The 20,702-nt window shown below is 42.7% G+C and overlaps 1 protein-coding gene across 4 annotated transcripts in view; it reads left to right on the top strand.

Annotated features, from left to right (window-relative positions):
- Positions 1 to 20,702, top strand: part of LOC125464484 (kinesin-1 heavy chain) — a 117,227-nt gene that overhangs the window by 14,755 nt on the left and 81,770 nt on the right. For all 4 annotated transcript variants that reach the window (XM_048556863.2, XM_048556853.2, XM_048556844.2 and 1 more), the window contains exons 2-5: positions 7,637 to 7,724; positions 18,266 to 18,339; positions 18,783 to 18,887; positions 19,369 to 19,417. In XM_048556863.2, coding sequence (XP_048412820.1) covers positions 7,637 to 7,724; positions 18,266 to 18,339; positions 18,783 to 18,887; positions 19,369 to 19,417 — 316 coding nt within the window. The remainder of the gene's footprint in view (positions 1 to 7,636; positions 7,725 to 18,265; positions 18,340 to 18,782; positions 18,888 to 19,368; positions 19,418 to 20,702) is intronic.

The following is a 20,702-nucleotide window of genomic DNA, read 5'->3' as shown; positions in this document are numbered from 1 at the left end:
TGAAATTCATAAATGAGCCGGAGAGCTTTTGGCTAACTCCAGATTGTCTGAACCTACTATGGCAGCAGATAGCAGTGTTACAGTGGCAGTGTGGTAGAGGTGTAGATTGAGTAGATCTTACCCACAAACTCATGAGTGGCAAACAGCAACAGCTTTTTATTTCCCCTTTCTGTTTGCTCTTGCATTTATTTCTGAACCATTTCTTCCCTTAACGCATGCACTTGTCCTTTTTGGGGTTCAGACCTCGGCCAGCTCATTCTCTTGTTGCTCACTGTTCTCTCAATCAGTCCGCCATCTCCCTCCGCTTTTGGTAATCTCAAACATGGCCAATTATGGTAATGCCAACTGACTCATTCCTTATCCTTGGTGATCAGTTTTACTCAGTTACTTCTAGGTATTCAATCAATTATCCATGCCTTTATACTTGGCGTTGTAGAGGATAGAGCTGTGCAGCATGGAAAGAGATCCTTTGGTCCAATTTGTCCTTTCTGACCAGATATCCTATATAAATCCAGTCCCATTTGCCAGCATTTGGCCCATATCCCTCTTAAACCCTTCCTAGTCACGTACCCGTGCAGATGTCTTTTAAATGCTGTAATTATACCAGCCTCCTCCACTTCCTCTGGCAGTTCATTCACCTCTGAACAAGTTGATTGGAATTTTATTTATACCACCCACAAGGTGTGTTCAATGCCAATCACAGATCATTTCACAGCACCTTCTAAACTTGCCACCTCTACCATCCAGAAGGATGGGTGCAGCAGCCATATGGGGGCACACCATCTGCCAGTTTCCCTCTGAGCTGTACACAATCTGAACTTGAATAATCTCTCCATTCCTTCAGTATCACTGAACAAAATCATGGGATTCCCTCCTTAACAGCACTGTGGATCAGATGGACAGCTGCAGTTCCAGAAGGCCGTTCATCACCACCCTTTTTTTTTAGCCACTTGTGATAGACCGTGGCCTTTCTAGCGATGCCCATGAAAGAATTTTAAAAACAAGTCTGCTCCCTATCACTGACAACAACCTGTCTTACAGGTAATGATTCATTCCCATCCTTTTAAGGTTTAGCTGCCAGGCTACATTTTTTTCATTACCCACACTAAATCCAGGTGTGGATGTCAGCACATTGCATAATGGATGCGTTACTGGATTAATAATTTGACTCAGTTGTTAAGAATGCAGTCTGTCACCACATTCAGGTCAACAAGACTGGGCAGTAAAAGCTGACTGTCAGTGCCACCATCTTCAGAGAATGAATAACTTTTGTATTCTGACCTGCAATTTTCTTTTGATATCAACTTGCTAATGTACCCAATGATAGTTAATATCCCCTCCAATATTGCAGTCTTTATGGCCTCACCAGTCTTTAGCAGTGGAGACTACCCTTGACTATCTCGTTGTCTTACCTGCTCTTAACTAATTCTCATTTCCCTCCGACTACCCTTTTAGAAAAGAAGTACTACACACGTAGTAGTTTAAGTCCCTCGGCACTTGACCGTCATTGTCACTAAACTGCTTGCTAGCTTTTTTAAAAACTCCTGGCACAGATGCTCACAGACAGTAGGGACTATACCATGTTCTGATATTTCACTGAAATTTGTGTTGTCCATGAGAGCCACATCCTGACCCCCCTTAAGTGTTTTCCCATTAAATAGCTGAGTATCTAACTCCCCACCCCCAACTAGCTGGTTTTCTTCAGAAACCATCTCCCTCCTTTTAGATCTGGCGGCGGCATCATCCCCTTTTTCTTTAAAAGCTTCTATACCTCACATTATTTAGTTTATTAAATGACAGGTACTTCTCTTGAGACCAGAAGGCTCACTGTTTAAGGTAAGAGTTTTAAACAGCTTTCTGCTTGTTACCTTGGCAAAAGCTAAATTATTACTTGAAGCTGTTGACATTTTGAAAATTCTACTTTGGAGGTGTAAAGTCAAAGCTATGATTTTGCTAGATTCTTTGTCAGATGTATGCCTGTATCTGGTGTATTTCGGAGTTTCCCTGTCAAACATTTTTGTGTACATTTTTTTTTAGGGGTTGTATGTGATGTTTTGTTGGTGTGCCAACAAACCAGCAGCAGTGACCGTAGCAAATTATTGAAGACACTGCATTGTATTGATGTGAGGCATTAAGAACCAGTTCAGACAAAGTGAATACAGTGATAACTTTTTCTTCATGGGAATAATGCCAGATTAGTTTCTTTCTCAGTATAGATCATTTACAGTGACTCTACATAGAGTTATAATCATACAGCATAGAAACAGATTTTCAGTGTAACCAGTCCATGCCAAACAATTCCAAATTAAACCTGTCCTGCCTGCCTGCTCCTGGCCCATATCCCTCCAAACCTTTCCTATTCCTGTATCTATCTAGATGTCTTTTAAACATTGTAATTGTACCCATATCCACCAATTCCTCAGGAAGTTCATTCCAAATGTGAACCACATTTGGTGCTCACGTGCTCCTTTATTGTACTCCTTCATTAATGCCACAGCATCATATTGTTGTAGTCTGCACATTGTCCTTTTTTTGACAGACCTTTGTTTTGTTGGTCTATGCAAATACTATTCTGGTCAGATAATTGATGCTGTACTAATGAACTGATATTGGTATCCTTGCACTTCACAATCACTCACCAGATTTTTTTGTATTCATCCATGGAATTCATTGTTATATCTTTAAAAATTAACTGGCTTCTGTTCTGACATTTGTTTAGGTACATCTGTGGAACATGTTTTTAATCGACCAGTATATAATTTCTGGAAATGGATGTACCTTGATCAGTTCTGTATATTATACACCTCCGTTTCTGGTCATTACTTAATTGTCCAGTCTGTCTTAGCAAAACACAGAAAACAGCGTTGAAAAAGAATGGCAAAGTAGCCTAGATGCTAGCTTATATTGGCTCCTCAATAATTGTGGAAAGTATTCCCTAAAACAGCAGACAGGGTAATAAAGGGTGAGGAGCAAATAAGACTGCCACCCCAGCACCTTTCCCTGCAACAGCTGGAAATGTTACACCACTTCCCTCTCCCTCATTCCACCCCCGCCTAACCACCACCCCATTCAAGGAACCAAACAAACGTTTCACACTGGACAGAGATTCACCTGCACATCCGTCAGTAATGGTCTACTGCATCCGCTGCTCCTGATGTGGCCTTCTCTACGTCGGTGAGATCAAGCGGAGACTCGGAATCTGCTTTATAGAGCCCCCGTGCTCTGTTTACAACAAACAACAACGTCCATCCTGGGCGCTTCCAATGTCACACTGATGCCACCCACAAACTGGAGGAACGACATCTCATATTCCGCCTCAGGACCCTATGGCCCAATGGCCTAAATGTGGATTTTACCAGTTTTAAATTCTCCTTACTCAGTGAACAACCCTCCTTCTCATCCCTCCTTGACCTGACACAACCTGTCCATCTTCTCTCCCACCTTCCGTTCCTGCCACCTCACTGACCAATCCCCACCACTCCCTACCTGCACTCACCTATCACCATCCCACCTACCTTCCTCAGCCCAACACCACCTCTCTATTTATTTCCCAGCTCACTTCATATCTGACCCCCTCCCCCAATTTCTGAAAAAGGGTTCCAACCTGAAATGTCAACTTTCCTACTCCTCTGGTGCTGCCTGGCCTGCTGTGTTACTCCAGCTCCACACTGTTATCTCTGACTCCAGCATCAGTGGTTCTTACTACCTCAGTCCAAAGAAAAGTTAGGATGATGAAAATGGCATAAAGACTGCTTAACTCAGGAAGTTAAAGGAAGTATTAGGTTGAAGGAAAAAACATTTATAAAGGGGCAGAAGTCTGATGTCCCTGAAGACAGGGACAAATTCAATCTAACAGGGAGTTCTAAAAAGATAATGAAGACAAAATATTCTACAAGGGCAAACTAGTAATAAGAACATCTCTAAATTTAAACTAGAGGAAACCCATCAAGTTATGATCATCCTCACCAGGATGAAATTCCCCAGGGAAGAGGAGAACAACACCCAACTCCCATTCCTGGATGTAATGGTTGAATGTAAGCTCAATGGTGAGCTCCAGACCAGTATATACAGAGAGGCTACCCATACGGACCAAATACTTAACTATAACAGCAACCACCCACAAATCGAGCTGCATCAGAACTCTGTTCAAGAGTCATAACATGCTGCTGCAGCAACCTGGAACTGCGCAAAGCCGAAGAAGAACACGTCCAAAGCGTCTTTTTTTTTTTTTAAAAAAAGCTACCCAAAAAAGTGTATCAGTGATAATGGGAACTGCAGATGCTGGAGAATCCAAGATAATGAAGTGTGAAGCTGGATGAACACAGCAGGCCAAGCAGCATCTCAGGAGCACAAAAGCTGATGTTTCGGGCCTAGACCCTCCTTCAGAGAGGTCTAGGCCCGAAACATCAGCCTGTGTGCTCCTGAGATGCTGCTTGGCCTGCTGTGTTCATCCAGCTTCACACTTCATTACCCAAAAAGTGTAGACTGCCCTTACGTATGCAACCGGAAGACACAACGCCTGGATACACTAGTCACCCTGCTATGCATCACGAACGTTGTCAGATGACCACCAGACTACTCTAAGCATGAGGAATTGTGGTAGCACACAAATCCACAGATACCCTATGACAGCTATTGACAAAATCAATGGATCCCACCCACTGCTAACAGGATGAATATTATGTATAAAATCCTACGTAAGAGCTGCCACAAACACTGCATTGGACAGACCGGGAGAAAACTAGCTATCTGTGTACATGAGCACCAACTAGCTACCAAGGAACATGACCAACTATCACTTGTTTCCATACACTGTGACAAAGACGGCCATCAATTTGACTGGGTCAATGTAACCATCCTAGGAAAATCAATCAGAGGCATGCATGGTATTCCCTAGAAGCCTGGTACACTACCTTGAACTCCATCAGCAAACATGTGGAAATAGATCCTGTTTACGAAGCAGAACCGGAAATGAGGCCAACCACCACATCAGATTGGATCGCTCAAACAACAAGCAGGACAGACCAACAATGCTTTATTGGAGGCGCACTGATGTTACCTAGTATGGTGACGAAACATCTGCAAACCAACCTACCATCTCATGAACAAATCAATAACTTTATCACTTTTAATTATATAAAAGTAAAGAGTAGCCATAGGTTACTTAAATAAAACTGAGAAAGTTATTGGGACCAAGGAGATGGCAGAGGTTTTGCATCAGTCTTTACAGTGGAAGATACTCAGAACATCTTTGTTAATAATAAAGAAGGGAAAAATAAATACCACTGCCATAATTGGAGAAGTAGAATTAAACTAATTAGGCTAAAGGCAGATAAGTTCCCAGCCTCTTGGTTTGCACCTGAGGATCCTAAAAGAAATAGCTACAGAGATAGTAGACACATTGCCCATCTGATTGAAAAATTATAACCAAATGAGCGGAAGAGTGGCAGATGGAGTTCAATTTAGATAAATGAGTTGCTGCATTTTGGTGGGGCAATTCATCAAGGCAGAATTTACACACTTAATGGCAAGGTCCAGGGGAGTTTTGCCAAACAAAGACCTCTGAGTACAGGTTCGTAGTTCCTTGAAAGTGGAGTTGCAGGGAAACAGGATAGTGAAGAAGGAATTTGGTATGCTTGCCTTTATTGGTCAGTGCATTGAGTATAGGAGTTGGGAAGTCATGTTGCGGCTGTACAGGACATTGATTAGGCCACTTTTTGGAATACTGTGTTCAGTTCTTGTGTGAATGTTGAAAGATGTTGTGAAACGAGAGTGGAAGAGATTTACAAGGATATTGCTAGGGTTGGTGCTATAGGGAGAGGCTGAATAGGCTGGAGCTATTTTCCCTGGAGTGTCAGAGGCTGTGGGATGACCTTAGTGTATTTTATAAAATCATGAAGGGCATGGATAAGGTGAATAATCAGGTCTTTTCCTAGGGGAGGGAGAGTCTTAAACCAGAGGGCATAGGTTTAAGGTGAGAGGAGAAACAGATTTTAAAACAGACCTAAGGAGCAAATTTATCACGGAGGGTGGTGTGTGTATATGAATGAGCCTCCTTTGTTGTCCTCTTCCTTTGCTTTGTCCACCCGCAACCCCCCCCCCCCCCCCCAATCATGTGCTCTTTCCAATTCTCTGGGATCTGTCTCCACTTCCACCTATCTGTTTGCTTCCCCTCCACACTCCTGCACCCTTTTAACCAGCATAAATATCAGTTTCCCAATTTCTGCCAATTCTGAAAAAGGGTAAATAGACTCAAAACATTAACTGTCTTTTCTCTGCACAGATGCTGATAGGCCTTCTGAGTTCCTCCAGTAATTTTTTTTTGTTTTTGTTTTCAGATCTCCAGAATCTGCAGTTCTTTGCATCTTTTTAACTTTAAGAAAACAGTCATGTGTCTTAATGGGCGCTGATTAATCTGATACTTGTGTTTACAATTTTATTTTGTATGTACAAGTACATACACTCACTGTCTTAGGACTGTACAGAACTTATTTAACAGAGCTACATTTGCTGTTGGGTGGACTAGGCAGCAGTGACCGTACACGTGGTATTTGGTGCAACTGTGTTTTAAACGTAACTACTTGTGTCAAAATACTGCATAACTCATCTCTTCTGCCAATGGGCAAAAGTAGTTTTGGTTCAAGCTCCGTGTGAATGGAACATTCTTGTTAGCACAGCAATAACAAGAAGTGGATTTTGGATCACTGGAAGACTCAGACTTAATCAGAAGAAATTTATTCCATGTGAATGTAAAGGATTTCACAATCAATGTTTTTTTAAGTAGAGATTATAACATGTAATTCATTTTTGAGAGCAACTTAAAATGATGGGAAAAGTGTGGAGAAATTGCATTAACGTAGACCACCTAATAATTCAAACGTGAGTGGCTGCTATAACTTGTGTGACTGTCTCATTGGAAAAATAACGTCTGGACATTGTCCTTAATTGAGTTATTTAAAATATTAGGATAACTTTGGTCTCAAGGCCTTGAGCCAATGGCTTTGCGCAAGCATAAATGAACATTTTAACCCTTTGCCATGAAAAAGGGGAAATTTGGGGTTGTAAATGTCATGCCCCTTTTCATGTGAGTTTAGAAATGTCAAAAAAACACAATGCAGGCCATTTGACAGACTTCAAAGCAAATGTCTTATTCTGTGTTGGCAGCCTATGTTCAATCCATACATGTTTTCCCATTTTTTTTTATGCAGAGGAGGAAGAGTATAGTATAGTCTGTTTGACAGACTAGCCATTCAGGACTACATTGATTTGTTGTGTTATAGGGCCTTGTTTGGTAGTCTTAATTCATTGTTTTTGTTCAGTGAGAGTGGTATATTCTGGTAGTAGCGCACCTAACTCTCTCCTTCACTTCTTGCCTAATTTGTTTCAAAACATTTTAGACTTGATTTGTCAGTATTTGGAAGCCATCAACCTCTATCTACAAATTGATCTTGTTTCTGAGTTCAGTTTCTAGTTTTGTGGATTTTAGTGTGTGTTTTGGCAGCAAACTTATGATTGAAACAGATTGTTTTATTTTCCCATATAATGGAGTACTTAAAATCATGTTAGTTTTAATTAAATGTGTTGAGTAAGCATAACTTATTTCACAGTTCAAAACATTTGTTTCAATGTTTTTCAGGGCAAGTCTTATGTGTATGACTATGTTTTCCCCTCGAATGCAACACAAGAACAAGTGTACAATGCCTGTGCAAAAAATATCGTCAAAGGTAAGACCTGTAATGAAAAGCAGTTGTTTGAGTTTGGTTTACAAATGTCCATTGCAATTGTTTGACTTCGCTAACCACAGATTTCATATATGAATCTTTACTTCTGTATGTGGAAAATCTAGGTAAGAAGCAACTTGCAATCTACAGACCTTGTCCGAGTATTTATTCTTGAGAACCTGTTGGTGATGCCAGCCCCCAATCTCAGATCAACTGACAAAACCCTTTAAAAATGAAGAGATTTTATATAAGAGTCATGACTTTTTTTTTGCAAATGTCAATTAATTGTCAACAGTTGATTTGAGGACTAATGGAATAGAGGGAACCGTAGCAGCATGAATACAGAATTGGCTTAGTGAGAGGAAACAATGGTGGTTGATTGTATTTTGGGCTGGCAGAACTTGTTGTACAGTTTCAAAGTTTGTGGAACATAGAAAACGCGGAAGCATTAGTGAACTGAAGATGACTGTGTAGAATTTGAAAAGGACGTGGACAAGTTGGTGGAATATGTGAACATGTGGCAAATGAAGTTCAGTGCGGAAAGGTGGGAAGTGATTCCTTTTGGTAGGAAGAACATGGAGAAACTTTTTAAAACAAAAAAAATCACATTCCACAGATTGCATGACCCTTTTGCATGGATACATACATCGTATGACCCAACCCAGCACACTTACCTTCTTTCCTTCAAGGGTTAGTAATCGTAATGAGTATTTGTGACAGCCTTTAATCTCCAACGCAAAGATTCTGACACCAATGCTTAAGCATTTGTATCACGATAGATCAAATGATTACAAAAATAGAAAAACTAATATGACCTGATAGATATTAGAGGTTTTTTCAGGGTTGCCAGGGCTAGGTACTTGGTATTCCAGGGCACAGGGTACTTGGCGTTCCTGAAGATCGGGCAAAAGTCAGAGTTTATCAATAAATGGAAGATATCAGTGCCGTGATGAGTGATTTAAGGTGCAGTACACAATGATGTGGAGTTGGTTTGGCTAGAAATAAGGTACAACAAGGCTATGAAATGCTGGCATGAAAGAGGAATTGTATCCTGGCATATATCAGCGAGTGTCTTATAGAATGGCAGGGCAGTCTCGACAATCTGCTTTCTCAGCAACAGTCTGTCTTGGATCCTGACGTGTAGCACAGATCACGTGCACTTCTGTTGAAGCATCCAGATGCTTCAGTAAAAGTGTTAACAGATAAAATGTCAAGTCACATGATTACATCTCAAATTAAGTGGTAGGATTATAGGCTCGTTTTAAAGAGGGGGAAGAGGAAATTTAGCGAGCCACAGAGATTTAAGTAGAGATTAAGGTGGTAAGGCCATCCCTGATATGTAGAGGAACTTCCCTGGCCAATGGAGCTTTTGCTGTTTTTGAGAGCTTCTTCATAAATGGAGAAATTAAATCTTAAATAATTTTGTCTCCCATTTTGTTGAATTGGCAATCTTAAAATTTCCCACAGCTGTAATATGCAAGTGCAACAGTATGAAAGATAGAGCACGGTGCTAAGACTGAGTTTGGGGAACTTGCTCCAATGATAGCTATATTTGATGCAATATGTTCCCATTCCAGGAAAAACACATGGAATGGCTTATTTGAAGGAAAGGTAAAGTGCTTATTTTGAGAGCAGGTGCTTTTATGATTCAGAATACTTCTAAAACAGTTTCCTTTGCTCCTTGAACGCTAAAAAGACATTCTTTTAAGCCATTTATTTAATATATTTCAAAGCGTGACAAGTATGGGAGTGGAGGAAACAGTAATTTGCATCTATATTGACTAACAAAAAAGATACAAAGCACCAGTGTGATATTTGTATCAGAGATAATGGGAACTGCAGATGCTGGAGAATCCAAGACAACAAAGTGGAAGCTGGATGAACACAGCAGGCCAAGCAGCTTCTTAGGAGCACGAAAGCTGATGTTTTGGGGCTAGACTTTCATCTGGTTGCATTGTGCATCCACATTTTGTCCCCCGAACAGTTTTGTGCCTTGGGAATGCTCCCTCTGGTTAGATGGTCAGTAAAAGTCATTAGCTGTGATTCTCCACTATTCTTATTTTAAAATTTTGCCACTTCTTTGTCCCTGCAGTATTTAGTGATTTGAAAATCCTGCAGGTATAAGCCTCTTCAAGGGCCCAACATTGGAAACTTAAGGCAGGGCTCGAGGGAAGTCAAAATGGGAACGGTTAAAGGGTGAGATTTTAAAAAGAACATTTAGAAACCACCACAGGATGTCATCACAGTTCTCATCGTTGTGGCCAGGAGATCAACCGAGAGGTAGGAGCATCTGCCATACAACCACAAGCAATGACATTGTGATCCATGCCTTTTAAATAGCATCAAAGTCTTCCTGATTAACACCTGGTGATTTGTGATAAAGTGCTGCCCACGAGCAAATCAAGCAACAACCTGATATTATTACATACTCCAAACCACGTCATCTTTTAACCATGTCCTGGGGTCTATCATCCTGCCTCAGTATTCCCTATCCTCTGGTAGGGCATACCATACACATGAAAGGAAGTGGCCCAGGGAGTTCTTAGTATTGATTCTGGCCTCTGTGATCCTTACCAGGGTAAACATAAGGATTTATCCTGCTGATTACCACCTTTTTACTCTAATAGTTGATACATCAGTGTTTCTCCATATTGAAGATATAAAACATATTTTGGATTAGGGACCTTACTATGCATCAGCAAGAGTGGCATTATAGTACCACCACTAATTTTGAGCTTGTAGCAGTCTATAGAACACAGCTACCAGATATAGGATTGTAGCAGATGGGGAGAGCAACAACGCAAGTACACGTTAAATTTATCCCTTCATTAATCTTCTCAGTGCAAGTGAATCTGTGTTTGGCAGTGTGGGTAGGAATAACTTCTCTGCAGTTCTTATGGGCAAAAGCATTCTCATTCATTTGAGTTTGTGGCTTTACCACCATGCTAAGTGGGTAAACTTCAGAACGGATCTAGCAGTTCAAAGCTGGGCATCTCCTGCATTCACTAGCTATCAGCAACAGCATGATTCTACCATGCTTTGTAATCTCAGATCTTGAAGGCAGTCCTTGGACATGTTGTGTACTGTCAATTGAAACATTCAAGTGGGCATTAGATAGTTTCTATTAAATAAAGTGGAAGGGTATGGACAATGGCACTAGGTCACATTTGGAGATTCTTTGCTGAAACATCAAGATTAATGGCCTCCTCCTGCACTAACATTTTCTGTATATTCTCATCGTCTCAAATACCCCGTGGTCTACCATTACCGTAGAGCCAGGAGATCAATCTTGGTTCAATGAAATGTGTGGAACAAGTGCTTATAAAAATGAAATGATAGGCCTTTGAAGTTAAAATAATGCTCTTTACGTGCTAAATGAAAGATGCTACATCTATATTTCTGGCTGAATACAGAACAGTGATCTGTTTTGGCCTCCTGTTCAGGCCCCCTCCCAAATCTCTGCTAGTTGTTGGCAAATTCATTTCATTCCATGATATTCAGAAACAGCTGAAATTGGACTATGGTTTCCAGCAGTATCTGGGCTGTTGTGCAAAGGACTTGTACTGCAGAAGCAGCAATTTGTTTACTGAAACCACCAGCATTTGCCAAACAATAGTCCTGGATATGTTGTGTCTCCAAATCCATTCAATTATTTCCTATCAGCCTAATCTTGTTAAGTCATGGAAAAGGTTTGTGATGACATTTACTCACCAATAATCAGATGCATTGTTTGAGCTTCATAGGATCATTGGCTCTAGTCTTCATTATAATTCTGATCTAATGGGTGAAAAGATCTTAATTCCAGAAGCAAGGTGAAAATGATTGTTTTTGACTTTAAGGTAGCATTTGACACAATCATAGAACATAGAACATTACAGCACGGTACAGGCCCTTCCGCCCTCTATGTTGTGCCAACCTGTCATACCGATCTGAAGCCCATCTAACCTACACTATTCCATGTATGTCCATATGCTTGACCGATGATGACTTAAATACACCTAAAGCTGGTGAATCTACTACCTTTGCAGGCAAAGCGTTCCATTCCCTTACTACTCTGAGTAAAGAAACTACCTCTGACATCTGTCCTATATCTTTCACCCCTCAATTTAAAGCTACGCCCCCTTGTGCTCACCGTCACCATCCTAGGAAAAAGGCTCTCCCTATCTAACCCTCTGATTATTTTGTGTTTCAATTAAGTCACCTCTCAACCTTCTCTCTAATGAAAACAGCCTCAAGTCCCTCAGCCTTTCCTCGTAAGAACTTCCCTCCATACCAGGCAACATCCTAGTAAATCTCCTCTGCACCCTTTGCAAAGCTTCCACATCCTTCTTATAATGCGGTGACCAGAACTGTACACAATACTCCAAGTGTGGCCGCACCAGAGTTTGGTGCAGCATAATCTCTTGGTTCCGGAACTCGATCCCTCTATTAATACACTGTATGCCTTCTTAACAGCCCTGTCAACCTGGGTGGCAACTTTCAAGGATCAGTGTACATGGACACAGAGATCTCTCTGCTCATCTACACTACTAAGAATCTTGCCATTAGCCCTGTACTTTGCCTTCTGATTACTCCTACCAAAGTGCATCACCTCACACTTGTCTGCATTAAACTCCATTTGCTACCTCTCAGCCCAGCTCTGCAGCTTATCTATGTCTCTCTGCAACCTACATCATCCTTCGTCACTATCCACAACTCCACTGACCTTAGTGTCGTCTGCAAATTTACTAACGCATCCTTCTACGCCCTCATCCAGGTCATTTATAAAAATAACAAACAGCAGTGGACCCAACACCGACCCTTGTGGTACACCACTAGTAACTGGTTTCCAGGATGAACATTTCCCATCAACTACCACCCTCTGTCTTCTTTCAGCAAGCCAATTTCTGATCCAAACTGCTATACCTCCCACAATTCCATTCCTCCGCATTTTGTACAATAGCCTATTGTGGGGAACCTTATCGAACGCCTTGCTGAAATCCGTGTACACCACATCAACCGGTTTACTCTCATCTACCTGTTTGGCCACCTTCTCAAAGAGGTCAGTAAGGTTTGTGAGGCACGACCTTCCTTTCACAAAACCGTGCTGACTATCCCTAATCAACTTATTCTTTTCTAGATGATTATAAATCCAATCCCTTATTACCTTTTCCAACACTTTACCAACAACTGAGGTAAGGCTCACTGGTCTATAATTACCAGGGTTGTCTCTACTCCCCTTCTTGAACAGGGGAGCCACATTTGCTATCCTCCAGTCATCTGGCACTACTCCTGTAGACAATGACGAGTTAAAGATCAATGCCAAAGGCTCGGCAATCTCCTCCCTGGCTTGCCAGAGGATCCGAGGATAAATCCCATCCGGCCCGGGGGCCTATCTATCTTCACCCTTTGAAGGATTTCTGATACCTCTTCCTTGTGAACCTCAATCCCACCTAGTCTCATAGCCTGTATCTCAGTATTCTCCTCGACAACATTTTTGTTTTCTAGAGTGAATACTGTTGAACAATATTCATTTAGTGCTTCCCCTATCTCATCTGACTCCACACACAACTTACCACTACTATCCTTGATTGGGCCTAATCTTTCTTTCGTCATTCTTTTATTCCTTAAATACCTATAGAAAGCCTTAGGGTTTACCCTGAACCTATCCGCCAACAACTTCTCACGTCTCCTCCTGGCCCTTCTGAGCTCTCTCTTTAGGTCTTTCCGGGCTACCCTGTAGCCCTCAAGTGCCCTAACTGAGCCTTCGCATCTCATCCTAACATAAGCCTTCTTCTTCCTCTTGACCAGAGATTCCACCTCCTTCGTAAACCACGGCTCCCGCGCTCTACAGCTTCCTCCCTGACTGACAGGTACATATTTATCTAGGGGACACAGGAGCTTTTCCTTGAATAAGCTCCACATTTCTAATGTGCCCATCCCCTGCACTTTCCTTCCCCATTCTATGCTCCCTAAATCTTGCCTAATCTCATCGTAATTGCCTTTCCCCCAGCTATAACTGTTGCCCAGTGGTATACACCTATCCCTTTCCATCACTAAAGTAAACATAACAGAATTGTGATCGCGATCACCAAAGTGCTCACCTACTTCCAAATCTAACACCTGGCCGTGTTCATTACCCAGTGCCAAATCTAATGTGGTTCACCCCTTGTTGGCCTATCTACATACTGTGTCAGGAAGCCCTCCTGCACACTCTGGACAAAAACTGACCCATCTATAGTACTCGAACTATACTGTTCCCAGTCAATATTTGGAAAGTCGAAGTCCCCCATGACAGCTACCCTGTCTCTCTCTCTCCTGTCGAGAATCATCTTTGCTATCCTTCAACCATTTACATTTTGTGGCTACAAAAGTAGCACTACCATTAACCAGGCACAAACTGTTTACCATGTAAACAAAGTGGTCCATTAACTTTACACTGGCTGTATTATTTACCATCTACAAGATGCATAATATCAACTTGGCAAGATTTGCTACAGCAGTATCTCAAACTTGTCTTCTACTAGAAGACCAAGGCTGATGAGAAAGGAGGAGAATGTTGTTGTAGTCCTACGTGATCCTAATGATGGAATATATGGTCCTCCCTTCAAAACTTTTGTTTCAAAATCCAGAAAATTGCTATTTGACATTACTGTGAGTGTGCCAACACCAACCAGGATACAGTCTAAGCAGTGGATCATCTTAAGGATGGCTAGGGACGCGCAATAAATGCTGGCCTAGCAGTGATGTCCACATGCTTATTATTGATTAATAATAACAAACAAAAACACCCCATGAAATGTATCAGAGATAATCGGAACTACAGATGCTGGAGAATTCGAGATAACAAGGTGTAGAGCTGGATGAACACAGAAGGCCAAGTAGCATCTTAGGAGCAGGAAAGCTGACATTTCGGGCCTAGACCCTTCTTCAGAAATTGGGGAGGGGAAAAGGGTTCTGAAATAAATAGGGAGAGAAGGGGAGGTGGATCGAAGGTGGAGAGGAGGTGCAACTCTGCCACCCACAGCCAACGCTGACATCACTCTGCCCACAGCTTCCAGAGGAGACAGCAACGCTGAACCTTGCCGAGTCTTCACCATCCCCCCTGACTTGCCCATTTACTGACGACCGACGGTCAGTCCTTTAGTAAGGGGCTCACTTTTGTCCCCTTCCACCCACACATCATCAAAAACTTGTCACGTTTGGACATTGAGCAGTTTTTCCACCGCCTTTGCGTCCATGCTTACTACTTTAACCGTGAGCCTAACTCTCCCTCTGCTGATCCCTTCTCCTGCTTCCAACATAAGCCCTCCTCCTGGACATCACCCCAAGACCTCCTACATTCCCTTGACCTCTTCATCTCCAACTGTCATTGAGACACCAATCGCCTCCACTTCACTCCTCTTCCCCCCCACCCCCCCAAGCGCAGAACGTGCAGCCCTCCGTTCCAATCCCAACTGCACCATAAAACCCATGGTCAAGGGCGGCGCAGTTGTAGTATGGTGCACTGACCTCTACATTGCTGAAGCCAGGTGCCAACTCTCCGACACCACCTCCTGGATCATGACCCCACCCCCCGAGCACCAAACCGTCCACAACCTCATCACCTCAGGTGACCTCTCAGCCACAGCCTCCAACCCCACACCACCCGCTTCTATCTCCTTCTCAAAATCCACAAACCTGCCTGCCCTAGTCGACTCATTATCTCTGCCTGCTCCTGCCCCACCGAGCTGATCTCCACCTATCTGGACTCCATTTTCTCCCCCTTGGTCCAGGAACTCCCTACCTACGTCTGTGACACCACCGTTGCCCTCCGTCTCCTCCAGAACTTCCAATTCCCCGGCCCCCAACACCTCATTTTTACCATGGATGTCCAGTCCCTATACATCTGCATTCCCCATGCAGATGGCCTAAAGGCCCTCCCCTTCCAGTCCCTCATCCACTGACGCCCTCATTTGCCTAGCCAAACTCGTCCTCGCCCTCAACAACTTCTCTTTCAATTCCTCCCACTTCCTACAGACAAAGGGATGGCCATGGGTACCCACATGGGCCCAAGCTATGCCTGCCTCTTTGTAGGTTACATGGAACAATCCCTCTTCCGTACCTACACTGGCCCTTAACCTCACCTCTTTCTCTGTTACATCGATGACTGTATCGGTGCCGTCTCGTGCTCCCACGAGGAACAGTTCATCCACTTCTCCAACACCTTCAACCCAACCTTAAGTTCACCTGGACTATCTCTAACACCTCCCTCACCTTCCTGGACCTCTCTCTCTATCTCGGGCAACCACCTAGAAACCGATATCCATTTCAAGCCCACTGACTCCCACAGCTGCCTAGAATACACCTCCTCCCACCCACCTTCCTGCAAAAATGCCATCCCCTATTCCCAATTCCTGCGCCTCTGCCGCATCTCCTCCAGGATGAGGCATTCCACTCCCATACATCTCAGGTGCCCTTGTTTTTCAAGGACTGCAACATTCCCCTCCCGCAGTGGTTGAGAATGCCCTCAAGCATGTCTCCTGCATTTCCCGCAACTCATCCCTCGCATCCCGTCCCTGCAATAACAACCAAAAAAGGAATCCCCCCTCATCCTCACATACCACCCCACCAACCTCCGGATCCAACGCATCATCCTCCGACACTTCCGCCATCTGCAATCCGACCCCACCACCAAAGACATTTTTCCCCTCCCCACACTGCCTGCTTTCCGGAGGGACAACTCTCTCCGTGACTCCCTTGTCTGCTTCACACTCCCCTCCAGCCCCACCACACCCGGCACTTCCCCTGCAACCCGCAGGAAGTGCTACACCTGTCCCCCCACGTCCTCCCTCACTGTCATCCCAGGCCCCAAGAAGACTTTGCACATCAAGCAGATGTTCACCTGCACATCTGCTAATGTGGTATACTGCATCTGCTGTTCCCATTGTGGCTACCTCTACATCGGGGAAACCAAGCGGAGGCTTGGGGACTGCTTTGCAGAACACCTATGCTCAGTTTGCAATAAACAACTGCACCTCCCAGTTACGAACAGTTTCAACTCCCCCCTCCCATTCCTTAGATGACATGCCCATCCTGGGCCTCCTGCAGTGCCACAACGATGCCACCGGAAGGCTGCAGGAACAGCAACTCATTCTGCTTGGAAACCCTGCAGCCCTAAGGTGTCAATGTGGATTTCACAAACTTCAAAATCTCTCCTCCCCCCCCTACTGCATCCCAAACCAGCCCAGCTTGTACCCGCCTCCCTAACCTGTTCTTCCTCTCACCTATCCCCTCCCCTCACCTCAAGCCGCACCCCCATTTCCTACCTACCAACCTCATCGTGCCCCCTGGACTGACCTATCTCCTCGCTACCTATACTCCCCTTTACTGGTCCCCATCCCTGCCTCTTTATCTCTCACGTCTCCTCTACCTATCTTCTCCTGTATCCATCTTCTATCTGCTTCCACCTCTCATCCTATTTATTTGGGAATCCCCCCCCCCCCCCCCAATTTCCGAAGAAGGGCCCAGGCCTGAAATGTTAGCTTTCCTGCTTCTGAGATGCTGCTTGACCTGCTGTGTTCATCCAGCTCTACACTTCGTTATACCATGAAATGTGTTTGTTTAAATTAAATTGCTAATCATGTGTTTACTATAAATAGCAAGCATAAAATTGTTTTGAGCTCCTGAACCAGATTATTTTGAAGCTGGGCTGCAGCACTCCTCAACCCCATCCCCCCACCCCCACTGTACAAATCCTTTCTTTTTTGCGCTGCTCTTCAGCTAATCTCGTCTCCAGTTTTTGTGCTGAGTCCACGTTGTTCTAACATTGAGCTCTAATTTGCAGAATTTGTCAAACCTGTTTTGGAATTCAAAGTACACTATTTCATTGGCCCAAGTCCATTTTGTATGTTACTTTCAATAAATTACATTTGAATAAAGCCTCTTGGGCAAGTGTGTGTGTGTTATCTGTATTTAATAATTAAAGTTAAATGTGTGCTCTTTTAATGCAATCGTCTGCAATAAGGTAGCTCAACAGTTGTTTGTCATGATAATATAGAATTGTGCATCAGAGTTGTTATGGACCAGACCGAACACCCTCAAAATATATTAAGAAGATAGCCTAGACCCTAACATTTCCTTATTTTAATGGTAAATGCCAGGCTTTGCATGCTGGATACAATTTGATTTGTTAAACTATTGATTTTTGAAGCAAAACACACCTTATTCATACACTATAGATAAAATACAACAAAAGAAGAAATTGGAACAATTTAACTCTTGGAAACCTTGATGTAATTATTTAACTACAAAACAATCTGTTCCAATATAGTAACATGCTATAGGCGCGCCCTTGGCAAAGGCAAATTCACTAAAATAGATTGTCTCACATGTAGTTCTCCAGTCCGGGAGGCAAAAACATAGAGAAAACTGTATGTGGAGCTGGAGCAGCACAGGGTTTGGGTGTTTGTCTGCTTGCAAGCAAAATGATCTGCTCAAATTCTTGCATGCTAAAGCACTTGAAACAAATTGGCATTGAAATCAATTCTACAAATTTTCTATTGAATTTTTTTCCCATTTTCCAGATGTACTTGATGGATATAATGGCACAATATTTGCATATGGCCAGACATCATCTGGTAAAACTCACACTATGGAGGTAAGTGTTTTCCTTGCCCAGCCAACAGAATGTGTCGAGTACTCACCTGTTAGATTACCCCCAGCCTCATTTCTCCATATCTGCTATGTTTTGACCAAATTCCGTGTAAAAGGAGCAAACCTTTTTATAAAGAAATAAATAATATTACTTGTACAAGATTGGAACTTATTGGCGTCTGAAAAAATTTATTAAGATATAAAAATATTTGGGCTACGCCTATACTATGTGGCTTTTAACTCGTATTGAAGTCTTAATTTGCATGCACGTGTTGCTTGAGTGAGATACAGTGCGTGTTGCTGATTTATTTACATAGCATTAGAAATACTGAGTTGAGAAAAGTCAGCTTATTTCTCTAACTCTGTACCAGTAGCAACTAAACTGTTAACTGTAGCTGCATTCTGAAAATATTAGTTTGGTTTAACAAAATGTACTTCTGATTGCAGGGCTCACTCCATGATCCTGACTGTATGGGAATAATCCCCAGGATAGCCCAAGATATTTTCAATTACATTTACTCCATGGACGAAAATTTGGAATTCCACATCAAGGTAAAAGTAGCAATGAGGCAAATTTATTTGTTTTTAAACCATGCATTCTCATGATTTGGCTGTCACTGGCAAAGCTAGGATTCCTTGGCCATCTCTAGTTATCCTTGAGAAGGTAATTCTGGACTTGTTTTTCTCAAACTTCTGTAATATTTCAATATGGGTGAGTAGCTTGAGATTTGAGGATACTTAAGTCACTTACTGGCCAGGCCAAATAGGAATGACCAGGTTCCTACTCTGAAGAGCAACAGTGAACCAGTCGTTTTCCCTTGACAGCGCTGCTCACTATATTACTGGTTTAGTTTATTTGCAGATTTTATTTTTGAGAACAAAATTCAATTCTAAAATGGTCGCTGTGAGTTGAATTGCCATTTGCTGGAATAAAGGAACTGTTGAACTTAGTTTATGCAAACTGTTTAAATGCACTTTCTGGACATTCTCAGTTTCTGTGAAATCAACTAATAATTTAAATTGATTTTTCCAGGTTTCATACTTTGAAATTTACCTGGACAAGATTAGAGACCTTTTAGATGGTAAGAATTTAGTTTGATATGATAGTTGTAAATGACAAGTAAGTAAATGACAAGTTTGAGCAGTCATAGCACCAGCAAGGGATTTTTTTATGCGCACATTATATGTTTGGAAATGACAAAAAGCAGTTGCATTCTGAGAAGTCCACCTGGCTGACCTCATTGCAATCACTACATTTTGGCAAAAGATGGAAAATTAGGCCGATTAGCCTAACCTCGGTAGTTGGTAAAATTCTAGAATCCATTGTCAAGGATGAGATTTCTAAATTCCTGGAAGTGCAGGGTCAGATTAGAACAAGTCAGCATGGATTTAGTAAGGGCTGGTCGTGCCTGACAAACCTGTTAGAATTCTTTGAAGAGGTAAGTATGTTAGACCAGGGAAACCCAGTCGATGTTATCTATCTAGACTTCCAAAAGGCCTTTGATACAGTGCCTCACGGTAGGCTGCTGAGCAAGGTGAGGGCCCGTGACGTACTTGGTGAGCTACTGGCTTGGATTGAGGATTGGCTGTCTGACAGAAGGCAGAAAGTTGGGATAAAAGGCTCTTTTTTTGGAATGGCAACCGGTGACGAGTGGTGTCCCGCAGGGTTCAGTGTTGGGGTTGCAGCTGTTCACCTTTATATATTGATGATCTGGATGAAGGGACCGGGGGCATTCTGGCGAAGTTTGCCGATGATACAAAGATAGGTGGACAGGCAGGTAGTCCTGAGGAGGTGGGGAAGCTGCAGAAAGATTTACAGTTTAGGAGAGTGGTCCAGGAAATGGCTGATGAAATTCAATGTGAGTAAATGTGAGGTTTTGCACTTTGGAAAAAAGAATACAGGCATGGACTATTTTCTAAACGGTGAGAAAATTGGCAAAGCAGAAGTACAAAGGGATCTGGGAGTGTTGGTCCAGGATTCTCTAAAGGTTAACTTGCAGGTCGAGTCCGTGATTAAGAAAGCGAATGTAATGTTGTCGTTTATCTCAAGAGGGTTGGAATATAAAAGCAACGATGTTCTTCTGAGACTTTATAAAGCTCTAGTTAGGCCCAATTTAGAATACTGTGTCCAATTTTGGACGCCACACCTCAGGAAGGACATACTAGCCCTGGAGCGTGTCCAGCGGAGATTGACACGGATGATCCCTGGAATGGTAGGTTTAACGTATGATGAACGGCTAAAGATCCTGGGATTGTACTCGTTAGAGTTTAGAAGGTTGAGGGGAGATCTAATAGAAACTTACAAGATAATGTATGGCTTAGAAGGGGTGGACGCTGGGAAGTTGTTTCCGTTAGGTGGGGAAACTA

The sequence above is a fragment of the Stegostoma tigrinum genome, chromosome 2 (assembly GCF_030684315.1).
Source record: "Stegostoma tigrinum isolate sSteTig4 chromosome 2, sSteTig4.hap1, whole genome shotgun sequence".
Taxonomy (NCBI): domain Eukaryota; kingdom Metazoa; phylum Chordata; class Chondrichthyes; order Orectolobiformes; family Stegostomatidae; genus Stegostoma; species Stegostoma tigrinum.
The sequence above is the reverse complement of the archived record's forward strand: the minus strand, read 5'-3'. Positions and strand labels throughout refer to the sequence as shown.